Raw genomic sequence first — 25,712 nt, forward strand, 5'->3', positions numbered from 1 at the left:
TAGCTGCCTGCCAGCACTGTAGTAGGTTATATTATGGTAATATGTTATCAATTACTGATGATATGAGTCATTAAACAGCCATATTTATTGAAACGCTGTTTTACTAAAAGGACAGAGGACATTTTTAACAACCATTCTTTAGATCTTTGGCTGACGTTACGTTATTCGTTTGATTCGTATGTCGTGCTCTGTATTATGCTTGACATCGACCTATTACACGTTTGTTAGATGTTAATTAAAACGGCTTTGTCTTCGTGATAACTGCATTTTTTTTTTTATTTAAAAAATACTGAGGGAAAAAAATGCAAAATCCTCACACTTCATGATAAGACGCCTTCACTGACCGCATCCGTGATGTTTTAACTTCTTAGCTCACGTCAAAGTTTGTCTCGCGTCTGTCAAAAATCCTTTCATCCATTTTGCTTTTTTTTTTTTTTTTTTAAATAAAAAACATTTCCAACCGCCGCACAAGCTAATGTGCATTTATTTCTTTAAACGGTTAACCACAGTGTTGTGTAGATGTAGCGAGAATTCTTGTCTCCCCTGTCAAGTGGTGTACCCACCCTCTGCTGCTAGCCGTGTTAGCATCGTTATGACCGAACAATCCTTGTCTAAATGCTAACAGCGGCTTCACCTGAGCACTCCGGTCGATGTAACGTTCAAAGGTCCGACCTGCTGAGCGCTTTATCACCCCGCACCTCCCGCTGACAGCTCGCCACCAGCACCAGACACGTTAGCATGAATTAACAGCTAGCTACAGCGGCTAACTCCAGGGAGCTTCACGCATCATGTCACATGAAAATACAGTCGGCTTATTACCTTAACGCTCTTTTCCTCCCTGTTGACATGTTTGGTGGTTCTTCGTCGGACATTTTTTTTTTTTTTTTTAATCAACGGTTGTGTTGACGCTGCGGAGCCTGAAGCCGCTGCTCACTGCCAGGGGGAGAGTGGTGAGAGGCTGCGGGTTCCTTCCCCAACATATGATGGTGAATAAATTGGTCACCAGCGTGAAACCTGGAGAGAAAACTAATGGCTTTGTCCGTGAGAGGATCGGTGTGTGCTGGTTACTTTCATCCCGTGCCGTGCCAAAGTGCATTTGACTCACATTAAAAGGAGAAAGATATAGTTATCACGTGTTATCGCGGTGCTTTGCTTTTCACCTGTTTCACCCAGATGAAGTTCAACTCCACACTCAGATATATTCATATTTATTCAGGAATATATCTGGGCTGCTGGATTCAAGATACTGTGTGTTACCACAGGATTTAACATTGTAGGATGACCCTGAAGGTCCCAGAGGGCCCCACCTTCATTGCATGTCACCTGGTTGTCAGCCTCTATAAGTTCAATTGAGTGCAAATTAGTTTGACATCAGCAAATAGTGTTACGCATGTTCAGATCTAGTTACAAATCAACCCATGAGAAATGTACTGGTGTAATGTGAAAATGTGAGATACGCTGTAATGTTTCCATTTCAATCCCAGCCAATGATTTCTCTTCTTTTCTTGCTCTTTTTCTTGGCTGAATTTATTCCCTCAACGATCCAGGAAGAAAAAAACAAAAGTGCATCCCAAAAGTACATGAAAGATTAACAACTTCAGGGAACGATATCTCCAAATTTTTGTGCAAATGAAACCAAAAACTATTGGCATACACTACACAACAAGAAGTGAAGAAATGTTTCTTGGTAATTTGGCTGAACTGACCCTTTAAAAAAAAAAGGCATTCAGAATCAAAATGAACAGTTATTTCATATTATGCATCAAAGATGAAAATTCATTCCTTTAACGATGCTCGTCAGTTCAGGCACGGCCTCGCTCCAAAGTGACTGCACCAAACTCCTTTCAAAAATCCTGCAATTTTGCTCACTGGCAATGAATTTCATGATGTTTATGCCAAGGCTGAATCCCTTGATTGGACAAAACAGGCACCCAAATAAAAGCCTCAGGTAGCTTGTGTGCAAATTTGTTGGCGGTAATTTGTCTGGTAATGTGCCTAAATAAAGCAAAAACTAAAAATGAAGGACCCTAAAATGTAGTTTTAACACATTTAGTTTGTTGACACTGTGTGACTTAATGTTTAATTCATTCAGTTCTCATACACTGACACAAACCTAGGGGCAAGTAAAACTCTAGTAGAGGAGAATTGGTTGTTTTGTGTGGCTCCAGGCAAAATATAATTAAACTGCCATGTGTAGTCTGCTGTGTGAACTGTACTTTACGGGTATGCCTGCGTGACAGTAAAAATGAGCGCAAACAACAAGGGGCCAGTAGAGACCACAACAGTTTATTTTTTGCCCCAGGTTCCCCTGCAGCCATGCTTAATGGAAATTCAGGAAGAATATTTTGACTGTTGAAGGAGGGTCAATTAATGTGTTTGTATCCAGAGAAAGAACCCGAATCTAATGGGCAGTTCAAAAGTGCGTATACCTGCAAGCTGATCCAAGTGGAGCAGATCAGCAAGAGGTCAGCTACAGTATTTTCTTAACTATTCAGTATTAATATTACATACATAGTAAAATAAATGCGAACGTCTGTTTATATAAAAATACTTCACACAGATTTTTGCATGTAGATATTTTTACTCGAACCAAACGGGCCTTGAAATTCACATAACTGCTGACTTACAGGAAGAAATTAAAAAATATATAATAGCATCAAACAAGAGCTTCGACTTCCTGACACTACAGTTAAGGCATTTGTCAGCAAATATGACAGAAATTATAGAGAAAACACACCCAAAAGTGTTATAAAATGCTTTATTACAAAATTGTGAACAATGCCTCAGCAAAATGTCGTTAAGGCCTGTTTAAACCCAACCCAGTTGCATAATTATCATGTTTTTCAACAAACTTTCTCAAGGTTTGCATAGAGCATAATCTGTCTGGAAGTTAAAAGTCATGAAGCGGATGTTACTTTTAAAGAAGAATCAAAGTGTTTTGAACAAATCAACACAATCTCACCTTGTACAAATGATACAAAACATCTAGAAATGAAAACCGTATCAATTGCAAATAAAGTTTCTTTCGCAAAAGGCACATCAGTTGGTATTAGATACTTAAAAAGACACATTCAGTCTTTCAGACGTTTCAAAATATCAACTACAGTTGCCACAAACAGTGGCCAAGTTATGTTTAGTGTTGAGACAATGATGATTTCACCAGCTGCAGATGACACTTTGCTTCATCTCCAAACTCTGGTCATTCCCTTGACTACCTAGGAGAAGTGTGCAATTCATATATCACAAAAAAAAATGATTGTGCACAACAAGACAACATGAGACGTACAACTGTGTGCAGAGTTAAGAAAAAAAACAGCAGTGAAGACGAGCCGCTCTAAAGAAGACGATGCTTTGTTGGCTCGCTGTGAAAATCAGATTAATCGTTTTTGGCTCTTCGGCCTCACACTGTAGCGCAAGCCTGTTTCTTACATGTAATCTCAACGCAACATGTGAAACATTAGACATATCTAGAAAGAGTCGAATGCAAGCTTATAAAGAGGTTTTCATCTTAAGCTGCTGCTGGTAGAAATTTAAGTTACTTTTTTTAATTAGCTTGTCTTAAAACTAACTAAAAAATGTACTGCAAACCAGAGTGAGACAACTATATTTCAAAAGTTCATGGCAGAATATCTTTGGCAGAACTTGTAAGAAAATAAAGATTGCTACAATTGCATTACAGTATGTAAAATAATAAACAGTGTTTCTCTTTCACTTGTGATAATACAGAATAGTGTAAACAGGCATAATACCAATGATTATATTTTGCATGTGCTGAGCGTAGGCCTATACTGTACTTGTAACAACTTCTCAAGTTCATGTGCTTATCCTAGCAAAAAGGCGAATGACTGATAGTGAGAATAAAATTATCAGTACAAAGATACAAAAATGTCTTGCAAAAATCTAGTTATTCAAATTTTAACTTAAGGTTTGTGTCTAGAAGAGGCCAAAAACAACCTTGCATTATATGAAACCTCTAATCAAAACATACCGTATATATATTCCTGGGATTTGTCAAAATATAAGCTTTAAAACAAATTTTTTACACACTTTAGAAAAAAATTCCCAGTAATAATCTAACCCATAACATTACATTCTACCAGAACAGCAACTGTTACAGACAGGACATGGGACTAATACAGAAACTCTGCCCACATTAGGGTGAAGGGCACTGATTTCATAGCTCTGATGAACTAAATATCTGTCCATTCAATGTCCTCCTGGACGGCTGGATAGAACCAGCATGAAGCAGAGGAACAGTGGCCCTCCTCTTACTGGTACCAGGGGGTCTTTCTGACCCAGTGGAGGGTGAAGCCCGCATCTGTTCGGATCTTAATGGATGCTGCCTCGGCCTCCCTGACTGTCTCCTTCACAGACTGCATCAGGTTCTGGGCATTGTGGACCAACATCTCCGTAGCCTGTTGAAGGAATAATACAAGATTTATAATGATGAGATAGACTGGAATAATAATTTTTCTAAGGCTATTTTAGGAACATAATTGGTGATTGCTCACCTGTTCTGACTCCTCTTCACTGATGTTGGTACGACCCAACATGGTGGCCTTGACTGTGGACAGGATTTTGAGCTGAGTGCTGATGGTGGGAATGCGCTCGCACACCTGAAATGAGGTCGGAAAGACAGAAGAGGTCAAAACATTTGTCTGGTGACTATAGGTATTTTAAAATATTAACAGACTGAGATTTTGTATTACTAATCATCAGTAATGTGGATATAGAACAAGTAAAACTGTCTGGTAACTTTACTCACTTTACTGCAATGGTGCCTTTATCATCATATAACACAACACAACATAGTCTTTCCTCAGGATAATACTAAAAAACCTTCTGATGAAGGCTGAACTGACCTGGAGCAGGTTGGTCCGGATACGCTTGTCAGTACACTGCTTGGCCACCTCCTTGGCCAGCCGTGTGACCTCATCAGAAGCCTTGGCGATGTCCTTGGCGCACTGGATGAGGGCACGCTTGTTTCCGCTTCCTCCACGCACCAGACGAGACATCTCAGCCATGAGCAAGGCCATTCGTTTGGCAGCACCAATGATGTCATTTCCCTAAGAGGTACAACAGGAATATAATCAATATGAAAGAGTGGGATTCTCAAAGTAAAAGTCCAATACTTTGTTTACAGTGTGTGCTTACTTTGCTGGACCATTTGCGGGCTTCATCGTGGAGCTGCCTGGCAGCCACCATCATGGGCTCGTTGACTATATCACCAGCCTTCGCCTCAGGGAACTCCTCGTCTTTCTCCTCTGGGGGTGGAGGCCTGGGGGGAGGAACCTCACCCTCAGGAAGAGGAGGTTTGGGTGGTGCTGCCTCATCGTTAAGCTACAAGGACAAGTTAATGTAATTATGGTGTGGCGGTCGTTTTGGATACTGAACCAAATTCAAAGTTGTGCTCATTAGAGGACTCACATTAAGTTGATCCAGTTCAGGAGGAGGTGGTGGGAAGTCTGGCTCCTGGGGCTGGAATGCCTCCCTGACCTTCGCCACCGCACCAAGAATCTTATAACCTGAGTCCAGAAAGCCTTTCTGAAGACCTGGTGATCACAAAAAACATATTCACCACCGATCAGATGATTACAAACATGCATAAAACGATCTTAAAACCCTTTTTCAACATCAACTTACTTGGATCCTGGATGTTGCCAGCAACTGCCTTAGCGTCCATCACCATGGGAGAAATTGTCTGGCTCAGTTCGTCAGAAGCGGCCTTCACCATCTCTCTGAATTTAGGATCTTCAGAGTTCTCCACCTCTCGCTTCGCCACCAGGAGGATACGGTTGGCTCTGCGGGCGATACTGGTGGCGCCGGCGACCAGCATCTGAGGCTGGTGGTTGGCCATGGCCACACGGCACTTGTCCAGGTCCTTCTTGATCGCCTCCTCTGATGCATCCAGCAGAGATTTGGTATCGATGGCCTCGTCCACCAAACCTAAACATCCAGAACATGTTAATACAGGAGGTATGAAATAGTTTGCATCAGATAATTAAAAGCATCTTTATGACATCTCACCAGTCATTTTCTCCACATTGTCAATCCACTGGTTCTTCATGGTTTCAAAATGTTCATACGCAGCTTGGTTGCCAGGGTTTCTCAGCAGAATACGAGCAGCAGATACCACCTATAAAAAACAATCCGAGCTATTAATTGTCAGCCCACTGAAAACTGCTACAGATTTGGCTCGAGAAGTGAGAAACACTTAAGCTCTGTGACTCGTGATGCGGAGTGGAGGGCAGACACAAACGGAAACAGATATAAACACTAAACCGTGACATACTTGTGGTGTTAAGTCTCTCGTTGACTTGACGGCGGCCTGGATTCCCTCCACTGTGCTCTTGTTGGCAGTGCCGACAGCAGCAGCCTTCTCTGCTGTGGTGCCAAGCTTATTGGCGTGGTTCTCAAAGTTGGCAGCCCTTTCGTCAAAGACCTACACATGATCAAATAAAACAATTATCCAAAAGACTTGTTAGAAATAAAACAACACCCTGCCTGTAAATATAACACCACTAAAGGAGGCTCAGTGCAGTGAGGTCACAGTGAGGAGGCAGGGTGACTGTACCACTGACCTCATCTCTGTTGGGGGCGTCCAGAGGGGCGGTGGCAGCCACTGCCAGTAACTTGATGGGAGTGGTGGTGTCACTGAAGATGTCAGACACCTCCTGAGTCATCGCCTCTTGCATTTTTCCTTTCAGGTCCTGTGAGGAGGACAAACAGATTTTACAGCCAGTCAGTGCTTTACTTTGATAAAATACATACAGTATTAATATACAATTAGGGCTGCAACTAACAGTGGTGGAAGAATTATTCTGATCAATACAGCAATGTAAAATGAGTCCTGCGTGATAAATCCTACTATACTTAGAGTCCATTAGATTTCATTTAATGCCTGTATTACCTAACCATCTTGCTGATTTAGAGCTTAGTTGCAGTTTGGATAACATAACTCAAAATGTGGCTTCTACATAATGCAGACTATTCGGGAACCATGAAAATCTTTTTCAGAATGACCTAATTTTTAGAGTTTGAGGGAAGTTTCTCAGCCTGCAGCTTTGAAACTTTAAAATCAACTGAAAGCATGAAATCACAAAATTGTAGACCTGACATTTCCATTACTTCTCCTTTTCCATTTTTACACTTGTTACTGTACCTTGTATGTGTTGACTGTGTCTTAATAATTCAATGCTGATAGGGTACTTTCTTCATGATGAGTACTGTGCTTTTACTTTTGACACTTGTACTACTAATACTTGTTAACTAATTCTAAATTTTGACAGCAGGCCCTTTGGTAGAATATTTTCCCATTGCTGTCGCACTACTTGTATTTCTTCCACCACTGTTAACCAGCAGAGGGGGCTGTTCCTCCGTGTCAGTGGCTGAATCCTGATCTATCACAGAGAAGCTACAGATCTGAATGAGAATGTGAAGAGTCTTACTTTCAAAGCCTCCTGGAGCTGCTGAGCCACAGCACGTGCCTGCGGGGAGTCCCCTTCGCCACGGGCGGCCAGGTCAGCCAGCTGGGCCATGAGCTGCTCCACCTGCTCGCACTTACCCAGCATCTCCTGCCTGTAGGGGCCCGGCAGAGCGTTGGCCAGCCTGCGGCCCTCTGCCACCAGTCCGCGGATGGCTGCCTGACCTAAACACACACACGCAGACAGAAAAATAAAGATCCACAAAAAACAACAACAACATTCTGCCAATTAATTATTATTAATAGTCTTCTAGAGCATCAGCTTTAATAAACGTGTGTACTGAAGTGACAAGCCATCAACTGCTCCTGGTATTTGTGTGAAATCAGGACATTGTTAATTATTTCAGCATTTCTTCACATAAAATGAGCTTGGTAATGCCAGAATCAAACCTCCTGCAAACAGCTGCTCATTAAATGCTAAGTAGTTTTGGCATTTAACTGAGTGCTTGTATCAACACTAGAGGAGAAGGACAAGTATTGAATCTTCTGCATTATTTCATGTTCTTTCTTTGTAAGCATGGCCTCCGTTATACTATGTTAACCAATCAGCCTGTAGCTCTAGTGTAAACATGTAAAACGATGTCCAGGTTTGAGAGGAGACGAGCCAAAACACTAATTACAGTGTTGGGAGAGCGTTGTGGAATGGCCTGTACAGTAGAAAGCAATGTGCACAAAGTGTCTGGTCTGCAATTTAACCACAGGAGCAGTGGAAAGAATGTGAAGGAGTGTGAGAGGAAGATAGACAGAGGAGGAAGTTGGGGAGGATGGGAGTCAGACTCACCCACACCGCTGTCATCTACGGTGGGATTGTCGATCCAGCGTTGCGCCTGCTCAATCTTTCCTTCCAAGTGCACAGCTGCCTTTGCAGGCCTGCTGTTTGCCACAGCTTTGTTGGTCTTGGACTGCAAATTTTGCAGGGCTGTTGCAATCTGTTTAGCCAAAGCTCTGGCTTCAGGAGTGTCACCTTTACCCCTATAAGGAAGTTAAAACAGCAAAAATGTCTGTGGTTGTGGTTTGTCATGAAGACCTGTAAATGGCCAGCTACACTTAGCGAGCAAATAGTTTGACTAACAGCACTTCCACACTGCCAAGTTTAGTCCAAATCAGGAGTAGTTCACCTAAAAATGTAGTAAAATTAGGGGTTTTGTACTATTCCTGTTGAAGTGCAAAATCTATACTGCAGTCAACTTGTACGAAGAGGGATGAGAACAGCCAGAGTCGAATTGTAGCACCAAATCTGCATGCATGTTTTAAATTTAGGAAGAGAATTTTTGTAGGGAAATTAGAAAAGATTAAACAGAAACCTCACTGCTTTCAAGCCCAAGTTGATAAACATTACTCAACACTGATTTCTCACATTTTCCTGCATATGTAAAAACAAACACTCAGCAACACTGGTAAAAAGATGCAATTTGATTTAGATCAGTTGGGACAGAGAGAAAGGAAGCTCAGCATAAATAAATGATGCATCATAACCAGCAGTCAATAACTCACTGTCTTCTGAGATCTGACAGCTTGGCAGTCATGGCAGCGATCTCTCCAAGAGAGCGCATGATGTCCTCTCTTTCCTTGGGGTCCTCACACATGTCTGCAATCTTTCTGGCCTCGGTGAGCAGGGCCTTGATGTTCTCCTCTCCCTCTGGGCTGCCGTTAGGGTCTGCCAGCCAGTTCTGCCGTGGTAGAACCGCACAAAAAAACATCAAATACCTGCATGTAGCGAGCTGAATCCATGTTTTTGGAAGGCATCTGTGGTTAATGACTCACCTGTGCAGCATCGATTCTTTTGGCGATGGCCTGCTTGGAGTTAGTCATGGCCTCCAGTTTCCGAGCAGCATTTTCCACCTTGCCGGTTAGCACGTCGAGCCCCCCGGAAACCTGCTGTGCCTTCTGCATGGCAGCTGGAGACGCGCCCTGACCTCTGGGGTGGACAGAAGGGAAAACACATGGATACCATAAACTGCAGCATCGCTGTGCCTTCAAAAAAGGCCACACATGCACACTTCTTTGTTTGTTGACTCAAAACTTTAAGCCTTATGGTCTTCCTGTTTTAAAATAGCACTTCCTAACTTAATGCCACAATTTCCAGACGAGGCTCAGAGGCATCTCTCAGTTTTCAGACAAGTATATCAACCAGGGGTTAAAGTAGATTATGGATTAATACCAGACAGCTGCTTTTAATCTAGCGTGACTCAGGGGTCTCTGGTGATCAGATTTCATGTCAGAAGAATATCACTTCCAGTCTTACACACTATAATCCCCTCAAATATGCTCACTGCTTTATGCTGCCTACACTTTAAGGACAGAAAATGAAACGCCAGAAACACAGAAACATTTATTAATACTGTACATATAACCAATGAAAAATTAGTTATGGAATCAAGGAAGCGCACCGTAACAGAACACAAGATCATCTAATAAAAGAGGCATGTGCTGTGTGAGACATGAGGAGGTTATCTTGCCCTAACTGGGCCACAGAAACACACAACGTGTTTTATGGTTACCTGGCCCTCATCTCAGACACCTGGTCAGTCATCTGGCCCAGCGTCTTGGCTGTGCCCAGAATATCTCTGCGCTCCTTCCCAGCACACAGTTCACCCACTTTCCCAGCTTCATCAAGGATCTGGCGGATGGCCTGCTCGCCTGCGTCCCCTGAAAACACACAACACAAGGTCAGCGCATCGATTATGTCACCAGATACAACGGGATTGTTGGCCTGAGAAGATGATAGCAACAGGACGAACAGTTAAAGGAGGAGGATGTAGAAGTTTATTACCTGGTTGAGCATTCGGATCCCTCAGCCAGTTCTTAGCCTGGGCCATTTTTGAGTCGATAAGCCCCAGAGCCCGCTTCATCGCCTCTGTGTCCTTTGGGATCACAAGACAAAATGTATGAATAACTTAGAAGGGAATCAATGCAACCAAAGCAAACTAAGGACGGACTCGATCAGTCATTCCATGTATAAATGTTTCTCTACAAATCATAACCTGATTATTTCCTGTAAATAGTGTACACTGTGTGAACGAGGGTAAAGGGACAGTTCACCCCATTCACAATGAGCACAACATGCCAAGGTCTTCTATTTCTATTATATTCAAGAGAAGGCAGAAATCTCTAGGGCTGATATCTCCAAAACTCGGTAACTCGTAACAAAACAATCTAGATGGATTTTTTTTAAAAGAATAACTGTCTCTTTAAAGTATGTTGTCGAATAAATATATTCATATTTAAAAATAAGGTCATGATGACTCATTGAAACTGAGCTTGGAGCGGGCAAGTCACATGGTTTATTTATTCAAGACACATACAGAAAAGTTCATGTGCAGCATCACTAACATCGGTCAGGCACAAACCATGTATCACATGCTGTTTCCATCATCCTTTCACATAATCAATAACGAGCGTGTCATGTTATAAAAGCCAAACGACACTCCATTGTATCTCAATCAGAGCGGATGGAAATACAAACAGTCTGTCCAACAGCGGCTGACTCGACAATGAGTCCTCTCATTGTCAGAGTCTGCAGAACAAAGCAGAGTCTTGTCGGACATGTAGCAAAGCAGGAGACCAGAGCCGATGAATGAGCGGTGAAATGAGCTTATTCTTTTAAGACATGAGAATAAACATTCAGAAAACCCAAGTAACTATTCTTCATAATGCTGTCTAAATCTCCACCACAGAGTTTTGCAAGAGTTCTGAATTCTGCTGCTTGTTTCAAAGATATTCATCACAAAATATGTCTGAGCCCTCACAATAAACCTATTGTCAAAATGAAAGAAATCAACAGGCATGTTTGTGTAAGTAACAGGGAGTGCACAAGGGAAGGGATTTAAAAAAAAAAAAAAAACAGGAAGTACAAAGGTGTGAACTGTGAAGTGATGTCACCAGAGCTGTGTGGGTGTATTAGTGTACTGTTCAAACATGTGCAGCTGCTGTTCTGTCAGTAACCACCTGTGTGTGTGAGTGAACAAGCGAGTGAAGTAACATGAAAGACTGACAGGATCCTTGCACTCGTATCAAATACAAACACACATTCATCAGAGCCTATAATCAAACACACAATGGTATTACTTAGAAATTAAACTAGGTGTAGCTCATGGCATTAGTAATGGGGATTATGGGAAGTGAAATGCATGTTTAGTGTTCACGGAGTAAAAATGAGCCATTCATACAACAAAATCCAGATCAGGTTTTCTATGTGCTCTCCTCCTATGGCTGTTCAAGTTATCAGGTGAATGCTGAGAGAAATCTCATTAATGACACCTGAATCAATACTGCATGAGTCAGGTCAATCAATAATCAAGACGGGTTAAGGACATGCAAATGGTGAGGTTAAAATGACATAGGAGGAGGACACATAGATGCTGATACAATGTCACATCATGAAGCAAAACAAATCCATAAAAGAGGGAAAAAATCGTCAACACTTCAGAAATTCAACCTGTTTAACACTTGTTCAATAAACACCATTCCATTAGCAGTACAAAAAATATTTAAACTGCTAATATACTCTAATAATAGTTGACAGTTGATCCTCTAAACTGCCTCACTACTGATAAGCACACAATGGCACCACAAAGCAGACAGCACACACATCTGTCAGACATGCTGCTGCACAACCAAGGGGCGAGAGTGGTGAGGCTTACCTTCTACAGGGGGTGAAGGGAGAAAGAAACGGTAAAAAGAAAGGAAGAACGACATAAATACAAATGTTGAACTGGACATACCGACAAGAAAAAGTGTCACCAAAAGAAAGTAAGTGGCACAGGAAATAGTGTCAGGACAGGAAAGAAGCAGAACGTGCAGCGCAGAGGAGAAATGACATAAAAGAAGCCAAAAGATGAACCAGCTACATAAAGTCACAGAGGAAGTTAAAGCACTCCTACTTTAAACACTAACTGTATGTAAGCTGAAAATATAGCAAAAGCATTTTTCACACCTTGAAATAAAGTCATCCTGATGAGACAAAATGCCTTGTTAAGAAAGTTATAAAAAAAAAAAAAAACACCAAATGAGAATAACATCACAGCATAATGACTATGGTCTGCGGCCTCTTGCCAAAGGCATTCTGGGAATGAGTGAGAACGCAGTGAGGAGCGACCAAATTCAATCTTTGCTCATACAGACACGGCTTCCAGCTGTGATCCATAAAAGGATGCGTAAACACTCCAAGAGTGCTGAGAACAGTCTCTTGTTCCTCGAGCATATACATAAGAACAGTGTGTGCATGTGACTTCGGCGTGTATAATTTATTGCACGTACCTTGTTGGCCCACGCATCCTCGTCCCAGGATGTAAGCTGCAGCACTCTGATGATCTCGTTGATCTCAGCACTCATCTTCTCGAAAGTGAAGTTACGGTTCTTCAAGGCCTCCTCCACACCGTGGCTGCCAGACGTCTTGGTTGTCACAAAGATTTTGATTCCTGAAAGACAGAAGACAACTCACAGTAAACATCACGACATTGCAACTCAAAAACACTGACATAAAACACAATTGTGTGGAAAATGTTATGATGAAACGGACACAAGCATTGTACAAAACAATAAAGAGGCTCTTCATGAAGAAGTGTGTGATTACCTGAGATGAGGATGGGCAGCAGCTCTTTGACTGTGTTCATGGAGTTGACCAACATCACACGGTGCTCCTGGTGTGTCAGCTCCTGCTGTCGCTCATCTATCATCTTTGCCATCTTTGTCATTCCTGGATACAGGGAAATAAAACAGAGGTGGAAAGGAACTGAGCATGATTGCTTAGATAAAAAAAACTTTGAGTGGAATTATAAAAAGTTTTAGTTCAGGGGGAAATGTTGTTAATCATGATGTTTCAGCAGGTTTATTATCACGTATTTCCATGTTGAGCTACCTTCCATTATTGCTTATATTGCTAGCTGTTTTGCTTTAAGCATTGCTTCACATCTCCACACCAGTCTAAATGAGGATCTAAATAGTCTTTCATAATCAATAAAAGGGCTGGATAATTGCTCATCTTCACATTAGGATGATAGATTCAGCATGAGAAAAGATCATCAAGTAGGATTGCTCGGGTGCAGTTGCGCTCTACGTTCAGGAACTGAAAAACAGACTTGTTTTAGCGTGACGGTAATTCAAAACATTCCCAAAAGAGCTTCAGAGATTTTAATCATCATGTGGAGGGGCATGTAATCCTTCACTAATCTGAAAACATAAAAACCCTTGAAATTAGAGAATGAAGGAGTAATTGATACATAAATAATTTTCCTGGGAGATTTTGTGCCCCGTGGCAGACAAAATTGCACAGTGAATAGTTTATAGGGAACCAATGTAAACACTGATGGGGTCATTGTGCAAACAACATTTACGTCATAATGATACATTAAACGAAGACAACTTGTCTTTTGCCGGTTTAAGCAGAGATTTTGAGCTGTACTTTCAAAACAACAAACAAAACACAAGTGAAAGCCAACATAGCAAAAACAAAATGCTCACTCCAGCAAAAGCACCCTTAAATGTGTCAACACTGACAGCAGATCTCCGAGATACTGTCAAGTCAAGAATTTAACAACGTAATCTTGCTGCAACTGCATCAGCAGACTGACCTGGTCCCAGGTTCTTTGTGTACGTGATCAAGTCCTCCATAGACTCCACCACCTCCGCCACTGTCAGGTATTCCAGGATGCCTTTGCACACACGGATTATTTTGCGGACCTGTAATAATGACGAGATAAAACAACAACAAAAGCTAAGTAGAAAACAATGATGCAGCGTTCCCAGAGAAAAGTGATTATGCAAACACAGCCCCCCTCTTCCCATTCACATTCTCTCTAATTACACTCTGATAATGCTGCCTACTGACATTCCAGCCTCTTTGTCCTGCTTCACTCCAGCTTTATGTGAACTGCTATACAGAGCCATGCCTGAGCTGCATTGGAAAACATGATGGCACCGCTGACTGATGACTCCTGCTGACTGCTGCAGACAGCCTGATGTCTGCTCCCAGAGAGCTGATCTGCAACTTTTTTTCTTTTTTTTTATTCTACTCTCTGTCCCAGGGAGGAACATAACGATGGGCCTGATAGATGATACTGCTGCCTGGGTCAAGATTTAGGAAGAGATTGTGTAAGAGTCCCACAGACATGTGTGGTATATTTATCTACCTTTCTGTCTTCTTTATAGGCATTACAGCACCCAAGGGCAAACCAGACCTGCGGCAGCAAGCCTCTGCCATGCTCAAGTGTTCATTAGAAAGCCCTTTCAGCACAGCTTCTGCTCAATGAAAATCAATGGTGCAACCTTTAACTCAATTACAAGGTATTTTATCTATGTTTTGTCCATTTCTCGCCTTCTGTTGACTAGAGGTGTTGTTCAAGTATTTCAGTCTCGACCCACAACTTGCTATGATACACATTACCTTTCAGAGCCTTACCAATATTGGGGTTTTGAGGCAGATGACACTATTTTTTGAGCTGAATATAAATCTGTTGACAACATGTCAGTGTAAATAGGGTTCTGCAATATATTTACATTATATTGTTTTCATGATATGATACCATACATCAACTGCATGGTATGACAGTTGTCTTTTCCTCTTTTTTTTTTCTTTTGTTGGGCAGCAATATTTACTGTAAATGTATTTATGTATATAGAAAAATCAGCATTTAATTTAACTTGAATTAAAGTTGAAATAAGTTCAAATATACAAATATTTCTATGCTAAATATGTATTACTGTAATTTGGTGCATTGCAATTTATTTTGCATGCTCAAGCTCTACTCTAGTGTACTCTGGCAGCCTGGTTCAGGACATATTTGGCTCCTTGTTGGCACAGTTCACTTCCGTGCAGGGGCCATAATTCCTGGCTTAGTATCTAGTTGCACTGCAGTCAATCAGCTTATCACCAGGTCTGCTCCCTGCTTTCATTTATGTTTATATCCAGCCAAGTACAGAGGATGTGATGTCATATTGACGCATTTCCAGTCATCTGTTACATCATCTGTAAACATCAGGGTTAGTACAGATACAAAAAAGAGAAAGAAATCCAAGCAGATGCACAAGGAGAACTGTAGAGCACAAGAGGCAGCGAAATTAATTCCTCCGCCGTAATGCGTCTCAATAAACCATGATTAAATCCTGCAAAATGTAGAAAATTATTATACAGACAATAACCTCTAAAACTAAAGATACTGTATCTAAAACAAACTTCTGCAAGTAAACTGATGATTCAAACAAAATAAAGTACCTCAGCTTCATCAAAGGTCAGGAGAAGGTCAGAGGTCCCGGAGAGGATGCCCCTGGAGCCATCGATGAGGTAATCCCGAGCAGGAACAGAGTATGGATCGGCTTTCAGCATGGAGGCAGCCTGCACCAGCTTAGTGCACGCATTCTCCACTCTGTGGAAAGCAGAAGATGCTTGATTTGAAGACCGGTTACAAAAAAGGAAATCATCAGAACAAGTCATGCTGATGATAGGAAGCTCTTAACAAGCCAGATGGACATTACACATGGAGAGAGCAAATTGCCTACAGCAGAAACAGATGGGAGCTTCGAATACAGCTAGCCATAACATAACAGTAGCTGCTGCCTGAGCAAGACTGTTTCTTTTTCCTCTTCTTACATTCTTTCATCACCTTCGAAGCAAATACTTATATGAAAGGATGGAGTCTAAATCCCAGATGAAATATTTTTTTATATCATCTTCCATACAGTGCAGGGGTTAAACTGGGAATTAGAAACTGGGTTCTTTACACCTTAAATCAAAGCCTAACAGTACAAATCTTCATTTCATATGTATTTATATATGAGTTTAGGGATTGAAATTACTTAAATTTATTGCGAGTGATGCTCTAAAGAAAAACAAAATTGATGTAACATAAGAAGTGGGAACTGAAAACAAGGAGTTCAAACATCACGTGAACAGCTTACTGTAGTCTTACTCATCCTCGTACGTTTATCAGTAGTTTCCTTCCTGTGCTACAAATGTTTTTGTGGGATTAGCAGCCTGTGTGTAAACCAATACTGTTTAAAACAGGCTACAGTACTGTTTTTAGTAGGTATTTTATGCAGACATACTTTACAGAATAAGAACAATATTGGTCCTTTTGAGGAAATGTCTCCTTCAAAAGGCAGCTGTTGTACTATAAATCAATGTGATGGTGAAAATATATTGAAAAAAATCAACTTTTTTGTTTTTTTAAGTACACTTTCTGATGATTTTTATGGGATTTAAGGATTTATTTTTCTGAGTAAACTGTATGTGTTGTGGTATTGTCACTAACCGGAGGAGAGAAGCAGCCTAAGGAATTGAACTTGGAGGTTTATGCTTGACCTTGAAAACAGTAGTTGGCTTTCAGCCTCCTTTTGTGAGCCGAAAGCTCCAGAGGAAATCTACTGAGACATACCTAAGTGAAGATTCTTTGCCAAAAAGCCGAATAAATTAAAATGAAAGGACTTGCCATTTCATTTTTCAGGGAATTCTTGAGCAAGTGGGATATGGGTGAAGGAAGTTGTGGGGTGCAAAAAATGAAACCTTTTAACTCTTCTAATGGTTGAGGTACGAAGGAGAGAGGGTGTCATGTGTTGTCCAGATTGTAAAGCCCTATGAAGGTACATTTCTGATTTGTCATTTTGTCTGTATAAATGAAACTGACTTAACTTGGACTTATTGTGCATCTGCAGTATGAGTATAAAAGTAACTTGTTCTCACAGGCTCTCTGGCTCTGGCCCAATTTAACCCCTGTTTCCACAGAAATGTAAATGATTGATAGTTGCTTTCTGGGTGTGATGCACTCAGCGAACTGCAGTGAGCAGCACAAACCCGCAGGCTCGCTCCTTTGATTCAGCATTGTGCATGCCACCTGCATGGTGTCATAACAGCCATACTGCACATAGAAACAGGCAACAAGCCAAAGACCGACACAAGTTCTAGTTCCCACAGTATACTGTCCAAATGTTGCCGCGGTAACAAGGAATCATTAGTGCCGTTTTCCACATTTTTAGGCAATGCAAAGGGGCCAAACAAGAGGAGGTAATTTTCCATTCTTCTGAGGGTCTCCTGCAGGATAAAGGCTAATGTATGTACATGACATCAAGGCTGACATGAGAGTGTGTGTGTGTGTGTGTGTGTGTGTGTGTGTGTGTGTGTGTGTGTGTGTGTGTGTGTGTGTGTGTGTGTGTGTGTGTGCGTGTGTGTCTTTGCAGAGCCAGCCAGCAGTGTCCTTCAGCGTGCACCAGCGAAAAACAGCCATGCATTAACCGGACCCCGCCAGACACTATATTTAGTGGAGACGACGCATTCCAGCACATGTGCTGATGGATGACGACAGGGTGACGATGTGACTTCGAGGCGCCAAATGTGTTGAGCCTGATGACCTGCGCCTGCCAATGCATTTCATCCCTGACCTTGGGGGGCTCCCGGGTCCCACCTCCCCCTCCCTCGACTGTAGTGCCTTGTAATAAGGATCAGTGACAAATTGTGATAAAAAACGAACAGCAGCTGGGCACGGGTTAATGATTTATCTGATGTGGAGTGAGTCACAAAAACAAAAACATTGATAAAATATATATGTACATGGTTCTTTATCCACATCAAAAGGACGATTTTTTGTGTGTTTTATGTTTTAAGATAAACAAAAAGCAGCAGCAGCAGTCAGCGGCTTATATACATATATATATGAGTTTGTGGCCCTTCTCCTGAAGGGTAAAGGAACTCTGTGTGCAAAAAAAGTATTTATGTTACACCAGGGCAAGATTCTGAGGCACTTAACATGCCATGTCTGACCTTTGCTTGGGCAGAACCAGCCATTACTGCAACAGATAAAGAGAGAAGGAGAGCCAAAGAGAGGCTAGTGGGTTTCAGATACTGCAGAGAGAGAAGTATTTCATCTAAATACATTTGAGAGGTTTGTAAAGGTTCTGCAAAGAGATCCTTCGGTGCTTACTTGATAAAAGCTGGTGGCATGTCCCTTTTCATGATCTGGTCCTCTGTGGTTTGTACAGTGTCCTTCCCAACCTGGAAAACAAACAGTCTTTATGAACAAAAGTCAATAAAATATGATGGAAATAAAGAGGTTATGTACAATCACTGACACACAACAGTCACTTCCAAGCAATTGTTTAACATAACATGAAATCTATGACCCAAGTTTTCCTAATTAAAAAGCCTAGGATAAATGATTGTTCTTTCATTTTCATCATCTTGAGTCAAAGTAGCAGGTGCTCAACTTAAAATATCCAGTAAGTTTCAAACGTACGTCACCCACTTGTCATTCATTCTTTTTGTTTCATCTCTTTTAGAGTCAAAAGGGGCTGGAGCCTGTCCCAGCATGCACCGGGCAAAGGTCAAAGACACCCTGAGCAAGTGAATGGTCCATTACAGTGTCATCACAGATGCTGAACAATCACTTTTATACAACAGTTTTTATACAACTTTTATACAACAGTCGTGGAGGAGGAAACTGTGGCAGATAATTCAGGTGAACATGGTGAAAACCAGGAAACTAAGAGTTTGGATCGAACACTTAAAACTGAGCCACCATACAGCATCCCTTAGTAGTAGTTACTGTAAATGGTTTTAGATAAATATGATTATTCTTTGATGCCTTTTGTTGTCTTGATTTGATTGCAGGACATTGTGATCACTGCTACATATCATGGATTAATGTGCAACCAAAACATGCAGCATGACGTGGTTTTTTCAGTCAATTACACTGTTAATCAAACAAAAGTTTGATTGTTGACATATTTCCTTGAATGAGGCTTTTACATTAATCCAAGACTAAGTCCAAGTCCATCGCTAGAACATTGTCTGCTGACAGCACTGATGAAAAACTTTAAGAATTACTGCTAAATATTGCTACAGGAAATACTTGTTTCTGGTTGGTTTTGCAGTGTCAGCTACAGTCTAACTTTGCGTTCTTAATCAGTGCACAAGATTAAACCGCAGTAACTAAAGAAATAGCGCAAATTCTTCACACTTGATCTACTAGATACTGATTCTAATTCAATCATAAGCTTTTCTTCACATCGTCTTTTTCTTTTGATAAGTGGCCACAGTATAATCATGATAATGCACTCTGGGATGTAAAGAAACACATTGATTTGTTGAAGTTCTTTGCCACCATCTCATCCATTATATGTTTTCATGTTGGAGTCCTTGTCATGAATTATGAGTGTGGCTACAATTCTGACAAGGACCCTGTAAACTACTGGGTTATAACCCAACCCAAAACTTGCATCAACTTCGCTTTTTAATCAGAATATGCTACATATCGTTTTCTTTATAAATGACAAGTCAATTAGCAACTGTATCATATTTCAAAAGTGATAGAGGCGGCACCAAGGGTGGTCAAAAAGTCTCCCGTGGAGACAGGAAACCCCCTCACCTCAGCCGGAGCCCTGATGACTACTTCATCAGTCATGAGGATTTTGTATCAGTCAACACTTTCAGCTCTGGCACGAAGTTTCAGAGGACTGCCACAGTTGTGCTGCCTCAATAATATCCAATTCCCTAGGTTTAATGCAACTTGAGCTCACATTTTTTACATCAATAGCATGTCATATGCCTGAGTAAAAACTCACAACTTTCCCCCTACGGGATTTTTGTCTTTAATCATGCAGTTTTTCAGAATGATGTCCTGTTACTTGTCCAGCGGACCATTATTTCAACGAGGCAGCTGCTGGGGGGACGCCAGGCCTCAGCACAGTTATAATGTGCAAAGCAGCTGAACGCCTCCTCTCCCTCAAATGCCAAAATGACTCACCTCCCCCATTATGACCTCAGCTCTGTAGGGAGACACAACTCACCCACGTTGAGCTGCCATGGGTGAGAGATCACAGGCGTTCATACCGGGACACATATCATGCTGACTGGGTTAAATGAGCTGCATCCCTGCCCTTTAGGGAGATATTAAACCTTTTTTTATATATATTTTACATTATTATTATAACAAATGTGAAATGACATAAAGGATTACCTCACTGTCACACACATTATTTAGCAATATATAATATTTTCAACATGTCACACTGTGCTGAACTTTGCTGCATAATCTTGCAAAGTGACAGGCTATAAGCTAGCCAAGGCTTAATTGATATCCATTTTAGGTAACAGATCATAAACAATACAAGGTGGAAATGAGGACTGAAACAAAATTTAAAAGGCGTTACCTCGGGCTCTGGGAATTGTTAGGGCAGTGTTTAACGATATTTTATAGACTTAACAATTAGATGGTTAATCTAAACATAATCATGCAGCTCTACTGGAAATCATATTTAAAAAAGGTAAATTCTGCTATTTATTTGCACATCTGGGATGTATTCTTGATGCTGTGGTGAGCACTCCAAGAGAGCTTGTCAACGTGTCCGACTGCAGGCAGTAGCTGAGCCATTCCAGGTGGTTGACGTGGAGGCTGTAATGGAGCAGAGCAGACATACATCTCCTCACTCTCTTTTCAACGGACCAGAGGGACTCTTGAGTAACTGAGGGGTTATAAATTAGGGCCAAAGGTTGCGCCAAACTAAAATGGGAGCTTAGCGGAGGCTGCCCATCTCAGAGCAAAGTGGCAGTGTACATATACCACCCTGACAGTCAGCCAATGAGTGGCTCTGAACAAAAGCCAACAGCAACAACTAAAGCTGTTCTGTCCTGTTCAGCTAAAGGGCAGCAGGGATGCAGACCAGGGGTATAGGGCACTGACAGGGTAGTAAACAGGACTGAGGGGGGAGGAAGTAACACAAAGACCTTACAACCTTGCAAACACTGCAGAACACAGTAACCTCCTCTAAGATTGTAATACCACTCTCCTGCCCTGTGACTTCTAATATAGAAGCTAATCAGGAAGCTTTTTGATGTAGCTTATTGGTGCAGATATCGTTAAGGACATGTAAAGCAGAAGCTACATTATATTGGTAAGATATGTGGTGACACATCAATTTACACGGCAGCATAAACACTTTCTGCAGTAAACTAAGCTCAAAATAATTTTATTTTAATAGCCAAGTCATGCTCGATATTAGCTGGTTATAGCCTGTAACATATGAGGATCTGGTTGTCTGTCTAGAGTGGAATACCTCTGGGTTTTTTGACTGTCGGTTGGGCACAATATGTTTTATTATTTTTTACATATTTTTTACTGTTATAGATGAATAACTTGATATATGAATAAATGCACTTTTCAGGTTAATTGATAATTATCTACTCTAGCTGCGATATGACTTATTTTCACTGAAAAACTATTAAAATCTCGATTATGTGACATTTGTTAGGGTCTGTACAAAAAAAACATGTTTTCTTAAAGATTTGTAGGCCAGGACATCTCTGCAGAACTACAGTCCATCTAAATGTTGTATTGTCACACATTTCACTGTTATTTATAAATAGAAGCCTTGGTTATTTAGATTTTGATCATATTTCAATAAATATGCAGCCCTACATGAAATAATACCATTCTGACCTTTTCTTAGATAGTGAATTGCAGGTCTGACTGAGAAGCCAAGTTGAGTAATCTGAGCGCAGCATTGTCAACACAAAACCAAGATTTATATGAGATCAATGCAAGTTTAGACATGACCTAAACTGAACAAACTGGAGAAGAATGACTACATTATAGGCCAACAATGTGGAGGCCAAAAGCTGAGTTTAACGAGTGCTGAGTCATTTTCTCCCCAAAGCATCATGCAAGAGTGAAACAAAGCAGAGCTGAGGCTCTCAGTACTGGATTCAACAGGTCATCGCTGTCTTCCTTTTCCTGCTCCCTGCGGAGCCACTTCCTGCTGTCTGAAGTTCAAAAACAGTCTGCAGTCATACAGTGATCCAAACAATTCACTGCAAGAATAGCACAGTGACCCAAGTTCATAACTGCTGTTGTCAAGCAGTTCATGATGCCTGGCCTTCCTCGCTATTTTGAGCCTCCGTCCGAATATTGGATCACATTCTTATGATACCAACACTGACCAAACTTGACATTAAGGATGTAACTTGAGATTATTTAAACTACTGATCCTTGCAGCTTAAGACTGAACTACAATATAGTCAATGCACAATGATTTTGCTTTAATTTGCATCCGTCCAGTGTCAACTCATTCTTAATCAGAGCTGAGACCCACAGGCCAAACCACAACACAAATATCCTGTTCCTTGAATAGATTCTAGCACACCACTTTAAGGAAGGTTCACTTCCAGCTTCTTTTAAAAACCTTTCACTGATTCAGTGTCATCTTCTTCCAGGCTGTCACATACCACACTACTGGCCTGACAGTCTCATTTACCATTTATGTCTGGAGTGGAAACACTGACACTCCCTTTTACCATCCAAGAGTGCTGTGTGGAAACCCTGTGTTGTGAAGTAGCTTGATAAAGTGGCTGCTCCTTTAGAACAGACTTGGCTTTGTTGACAGCAGCCCATCGCTCTGCCGGGAGAAGAAAGGCCACTCTGAAAGCCTCAAGACTGCCAAGACACAGCCTGCCTTTCACATGTTGGGTAGTCTTAGCACAATGCTGTGTTAGTCATGGCGACCACTAAGATCTATGATGGCAAAATTCTGGCAAGCACCGCCACCGCTGCCCTTAGCAATGTCCTACAAATAAACCTTACGTTATTCTGCAGGTTTAGTTCCTCAAAGTGCAACTCAGACACTGATTCCCACTCTAAGTGACTTTGGACTGCAATCTGATGAGACATGCTCTCACAAATTGATGGCGCAGCACTCCATTAGCTACCCTTGATCAATAGTCTCAGAACCAGCAAGTACTGTGATCTGAGATATCAAATGACTTTTGACTAATAATGACTCAGATGGTCAGCAGAGAGGTTGCACTGAAGGTCAATGCCTTTACTGTACACCTGCCATCTAACATGGTTTATCAGTTTGGTTCAAGAAGACACATGGGGTGTCCAAGGCGATGAAAGTCACAAATCAAATGGCCTGCTTCATGGCAAACAGGCCCTGCAACAAGAGAGAATATATCACAACTATCTATATCATGTTACAGGAGCTTAGCAGCTGTACAGTGTTACTAGGGAGGGGCAGTCATCAGTGTGAATCCCTGTCTAAAGAACCAGAAGAGTGAGTTGATACAACACCAGGCTTGGTCATTTTCCACCAGAACAAGGATTGCAAAACAACAGGGATAACAAGACATTTCTTTTGTTGGGTTAGGAAATGACTACATCAAACCCACGAATCCAATCCGATGTTTCAATATACCATAAATCTATTTGCTTCTTTCGAATGAATCTAAATCTTTCAGTGCATTGTTGGACCATCATTTGCATTTGAAATATTTAAACAATCATTGACAAAGGGGTAAAAGGTTCATGGTTTGATCAAGAGCCAACAGATGAGGTCATTTTCCCTTTTCCTTTTTAAAGTCATTTATTTTATCAGCAATCAGACAAAAAAGCACCGATTCCAGCAACCGGGAAAATGCTGAATGTCAGATCTGATAATCAGCCAGGTAGTTGGTCTATCCTGACTTAGTATTGCGAACTTTCTAATGCGTGTAGGTGCACATTATACAGGCCATACTGGCCTGTTTCCTGCTCCAAAAGTCCAAGGAGATACAAAAATGCAGCTGCTATGTGAGCTCCTCAAGAGGTTATCGTAGATGCTGCTAACATCAATTATATCAAAGCAGGAGAATTTAATTCATTGAAGGAAGAGAAAGAGCTTGATTACCAACTGGCTCCACTGGTGGTGGCGCTCTCCTACTGGTGATCTGATTGGTTGAAGCTTTGAACACCATGACAGACGGTGACAGACAGATGGACCATGCAATTAAGTATTTTTTGGAAGTGCCTGTCCTATTCCAAACAGTTTCTTGTGGCTTATTTCCAGATGGATTCGTGAAACAAACTTTCTGGTGCACCAGGTTAGCTCTAAAAAAAAACCCCTGTCAATAATTAGTTTTAGTTTTTTCTGGCAGATATTGGGGGTAATTTTCTGATAATAAATTCTTCTTAAGTATTTCATATAACGAATTAGTACCTCATACCCAAATATTTACACTTCTTGTACCTTATCTGTGCCCTTAAATACTTAAAATGTTTGGTGTGCAAGCTTCTGGTTTAGAGCACTGTCACTACTTTTATTCCCGGTAAAGCACTAAATGAAGGTAAGACTCTATAAAATACAACACAGCCTATGTGAGCTGCATTCAAATGAATTAATTCCTTCAAAGTTAATGTTTGCTTTCAATCATGATTTTAACTCGATTATTTTGGAAAAAGTGACAGCCCTACTCCATTGTATCCTTTGTAATGGTCTGCAGCCATAATTGCCGAGGGAGAGGGGTTTCCCTTCCCTGGCTCGCACTCCTGTTCCTGAGAGGGGCCGACAGCTGCCGGGTCTTCCTGACTTGGCTTCCTGCGTTTCCTCATCAATTCAATTCTCCTCCGTGTCCTCCTATTCTGACAAATTTCCATCCGACTGATGAAAAAATAGACTAGAGGTGTAGTTCGAATCCATACCACAACACTGCATTTCTGTCAAGACTAGAAGATCTCTTTTCACTACAGACTACACAAACATTTCAGACTCTGATCGCTGTATGGTTGCCAAGATCACAGAGCAAAATGGTTTGCAGCATGAAATGATTTCCCTTGATAAATTGCAGGAAGCAGGAGTACCAGGTAATAGGAAGCATTTTCTTTTGTAAGCCTTCAAGCACTTTCGTCAATGAACACAATACATTTGTTTCCCATCGGTAAAAGATTCATGAAGTAGGTGTTTGGAATGACTGTTCAAGAGCTCATTAAATACTGAGACACTTATTAAGCTATTTGAAAACATCCACTTGATGTACCTGCTGTATTTCTCTTAAAGTTTGAGAAGCCGAGGACACGTTTTTTTCTGTAGAACAAGTAAAATGTATTAGACATTTTTCAGATAGACCACAGTTGAGCTCAACTTCCTGTATTTGCTCTTCTTTAGCACCATTGCACAAAGCACAGTGGTATTTTGTAACGTCACTAACATTGCAGAAGATGTGAGAAGTTTTTGTTTTTTTATCCAAAGAGTGATCTGCACACAGGAGCATCTCTACGACTCATGTGAGCCTTGTTATCCGTGCAAACAGGAAGACTTACACTTCCAACTTGATCCGTTCCAGGACCGTACATCACTGGCATTCCTTTTCCTTATCCCACGCCTATAAAAAGGAGCTATAAAAATAATGAAGTAACAGGCCTGACATAAAAAGGGCCTGTGTAGTCAACTCAAAAGAATGACTGTTGACACAGAGAAGCATGTTGTTCTTCCA

The 25,712-nt window shown here is 41.2% G+C and overlaps 2 protein-coding genes across 3 annotated transcripts in view; both read right to left on the bottom strand.

Moving 5' to 3' along the window:
• LOC311250783 (adenosine kinase-like) overlaps nt 1-1,081 on the bottom strand; it is a 113,220-nt gene extending 112,139 nt beyond the window's left edge. Inside the window, exon 1 of the mRNA XM_084342827.1 lies at nt 820-1,081. Within this exon, the coding sequence (XP_084198953.1) occupies nt 820-872 (53 nt within the window). The 5' untranslated portion in view covers nt 873-1,081. The remainder of the gene's footprint in view (nt 1-819) is intronic.
• A 1,663-nt stretch (nt 1,082-2,744) lies between these two features.
• Nucleotides 2,745-25,712, bottom strand: part of LOC311250548 (vinculin) — a 28,184-nt gene continuing 5,216 nt past the window's right edge. Inside the window, exons 2-21 of one of the 2 annotated variants that reach the window (XM_084342319.1) lie at nt 18,394-18,464; nt 15,696-15,846; nt 14,056-14,164; nt 13,059-13,181; nt 12,743-12,903; nt 10,257-10,347; nt 9,985-10,132; nt 9,248-9,401; nt 8,978-9,153; nt 8,265-8,455; nt 7,449-7,648; nt 6,582-6,710; nt 6,293-6,442; nt 6,028-6,136; nt 5,644-5,946; nt 5,428-5,552; nt 5,155-5,340; nt 4,863-5,066; nt 4,512-4,616; nt 2,745-4,415 (exon numbers count right to left, since the gene is read on the bottom strand). In XM_084342319.1, the coding sequence (XP_084198445.1) occupies nt 4,269-4,415; nt 4,512-4,616; nt 4,863-5,066; nt 5,155-5,340; nt 5,428-5,552; nt 5,644-5,946; nt 6,028-6,136; nt 6,293-6,442; nt 6,582-6,710; nt 7,449-7,648; nt 8,265-8,455; nt 8,978-9,153; nt 9,248-9,401; nt 9,985-10,132; nt 10,257-10,347; nt 12,743-12,903; nt 13,059-13,181; nt 14,056-14,164; nt 15,696-15,846; nt 18,394-18,464 (3,033 nt within the window). In that variant the 3' untranslated portion in view covers nt 2,745-4,268. Of the gene's footprint in view, nt 4,416-4,511; nt 4,617-4,862; nt 5,067-5,154; nt 5,341-5,427; nt 5,553-5,643; nt 5,947-6,027; nt 6,137-6,292; nt 6,443-6,581; nt 6,711-7,448; nt 7,649-8,264; nt 8,456-8,977; nt 9,154-9,247; nt 9,402-9,984; nt 10,133-10,256; nt 10,351-12,742; nt 12,904-13,058; nt 13,182-14,055; nt 14,165-15,695; nt 15,847-18,393; nt 18,465-25,712 lie in introns of both variants that reach the window. The other variant, XM_084342318.1, reaches the window with a different exon arrangement.

The sequence above is a fragment of the Pagrus pagrus genome, assembly GCF_965226575.1.
Source record: "Pagrus pagrus genome assembly, chromosome: 21".
NCBI lineage: Eukaryota > Metazoa > Chordata > Actinopteri > Spariformes > Sparidae > Pagrus > Pagrus pagrus.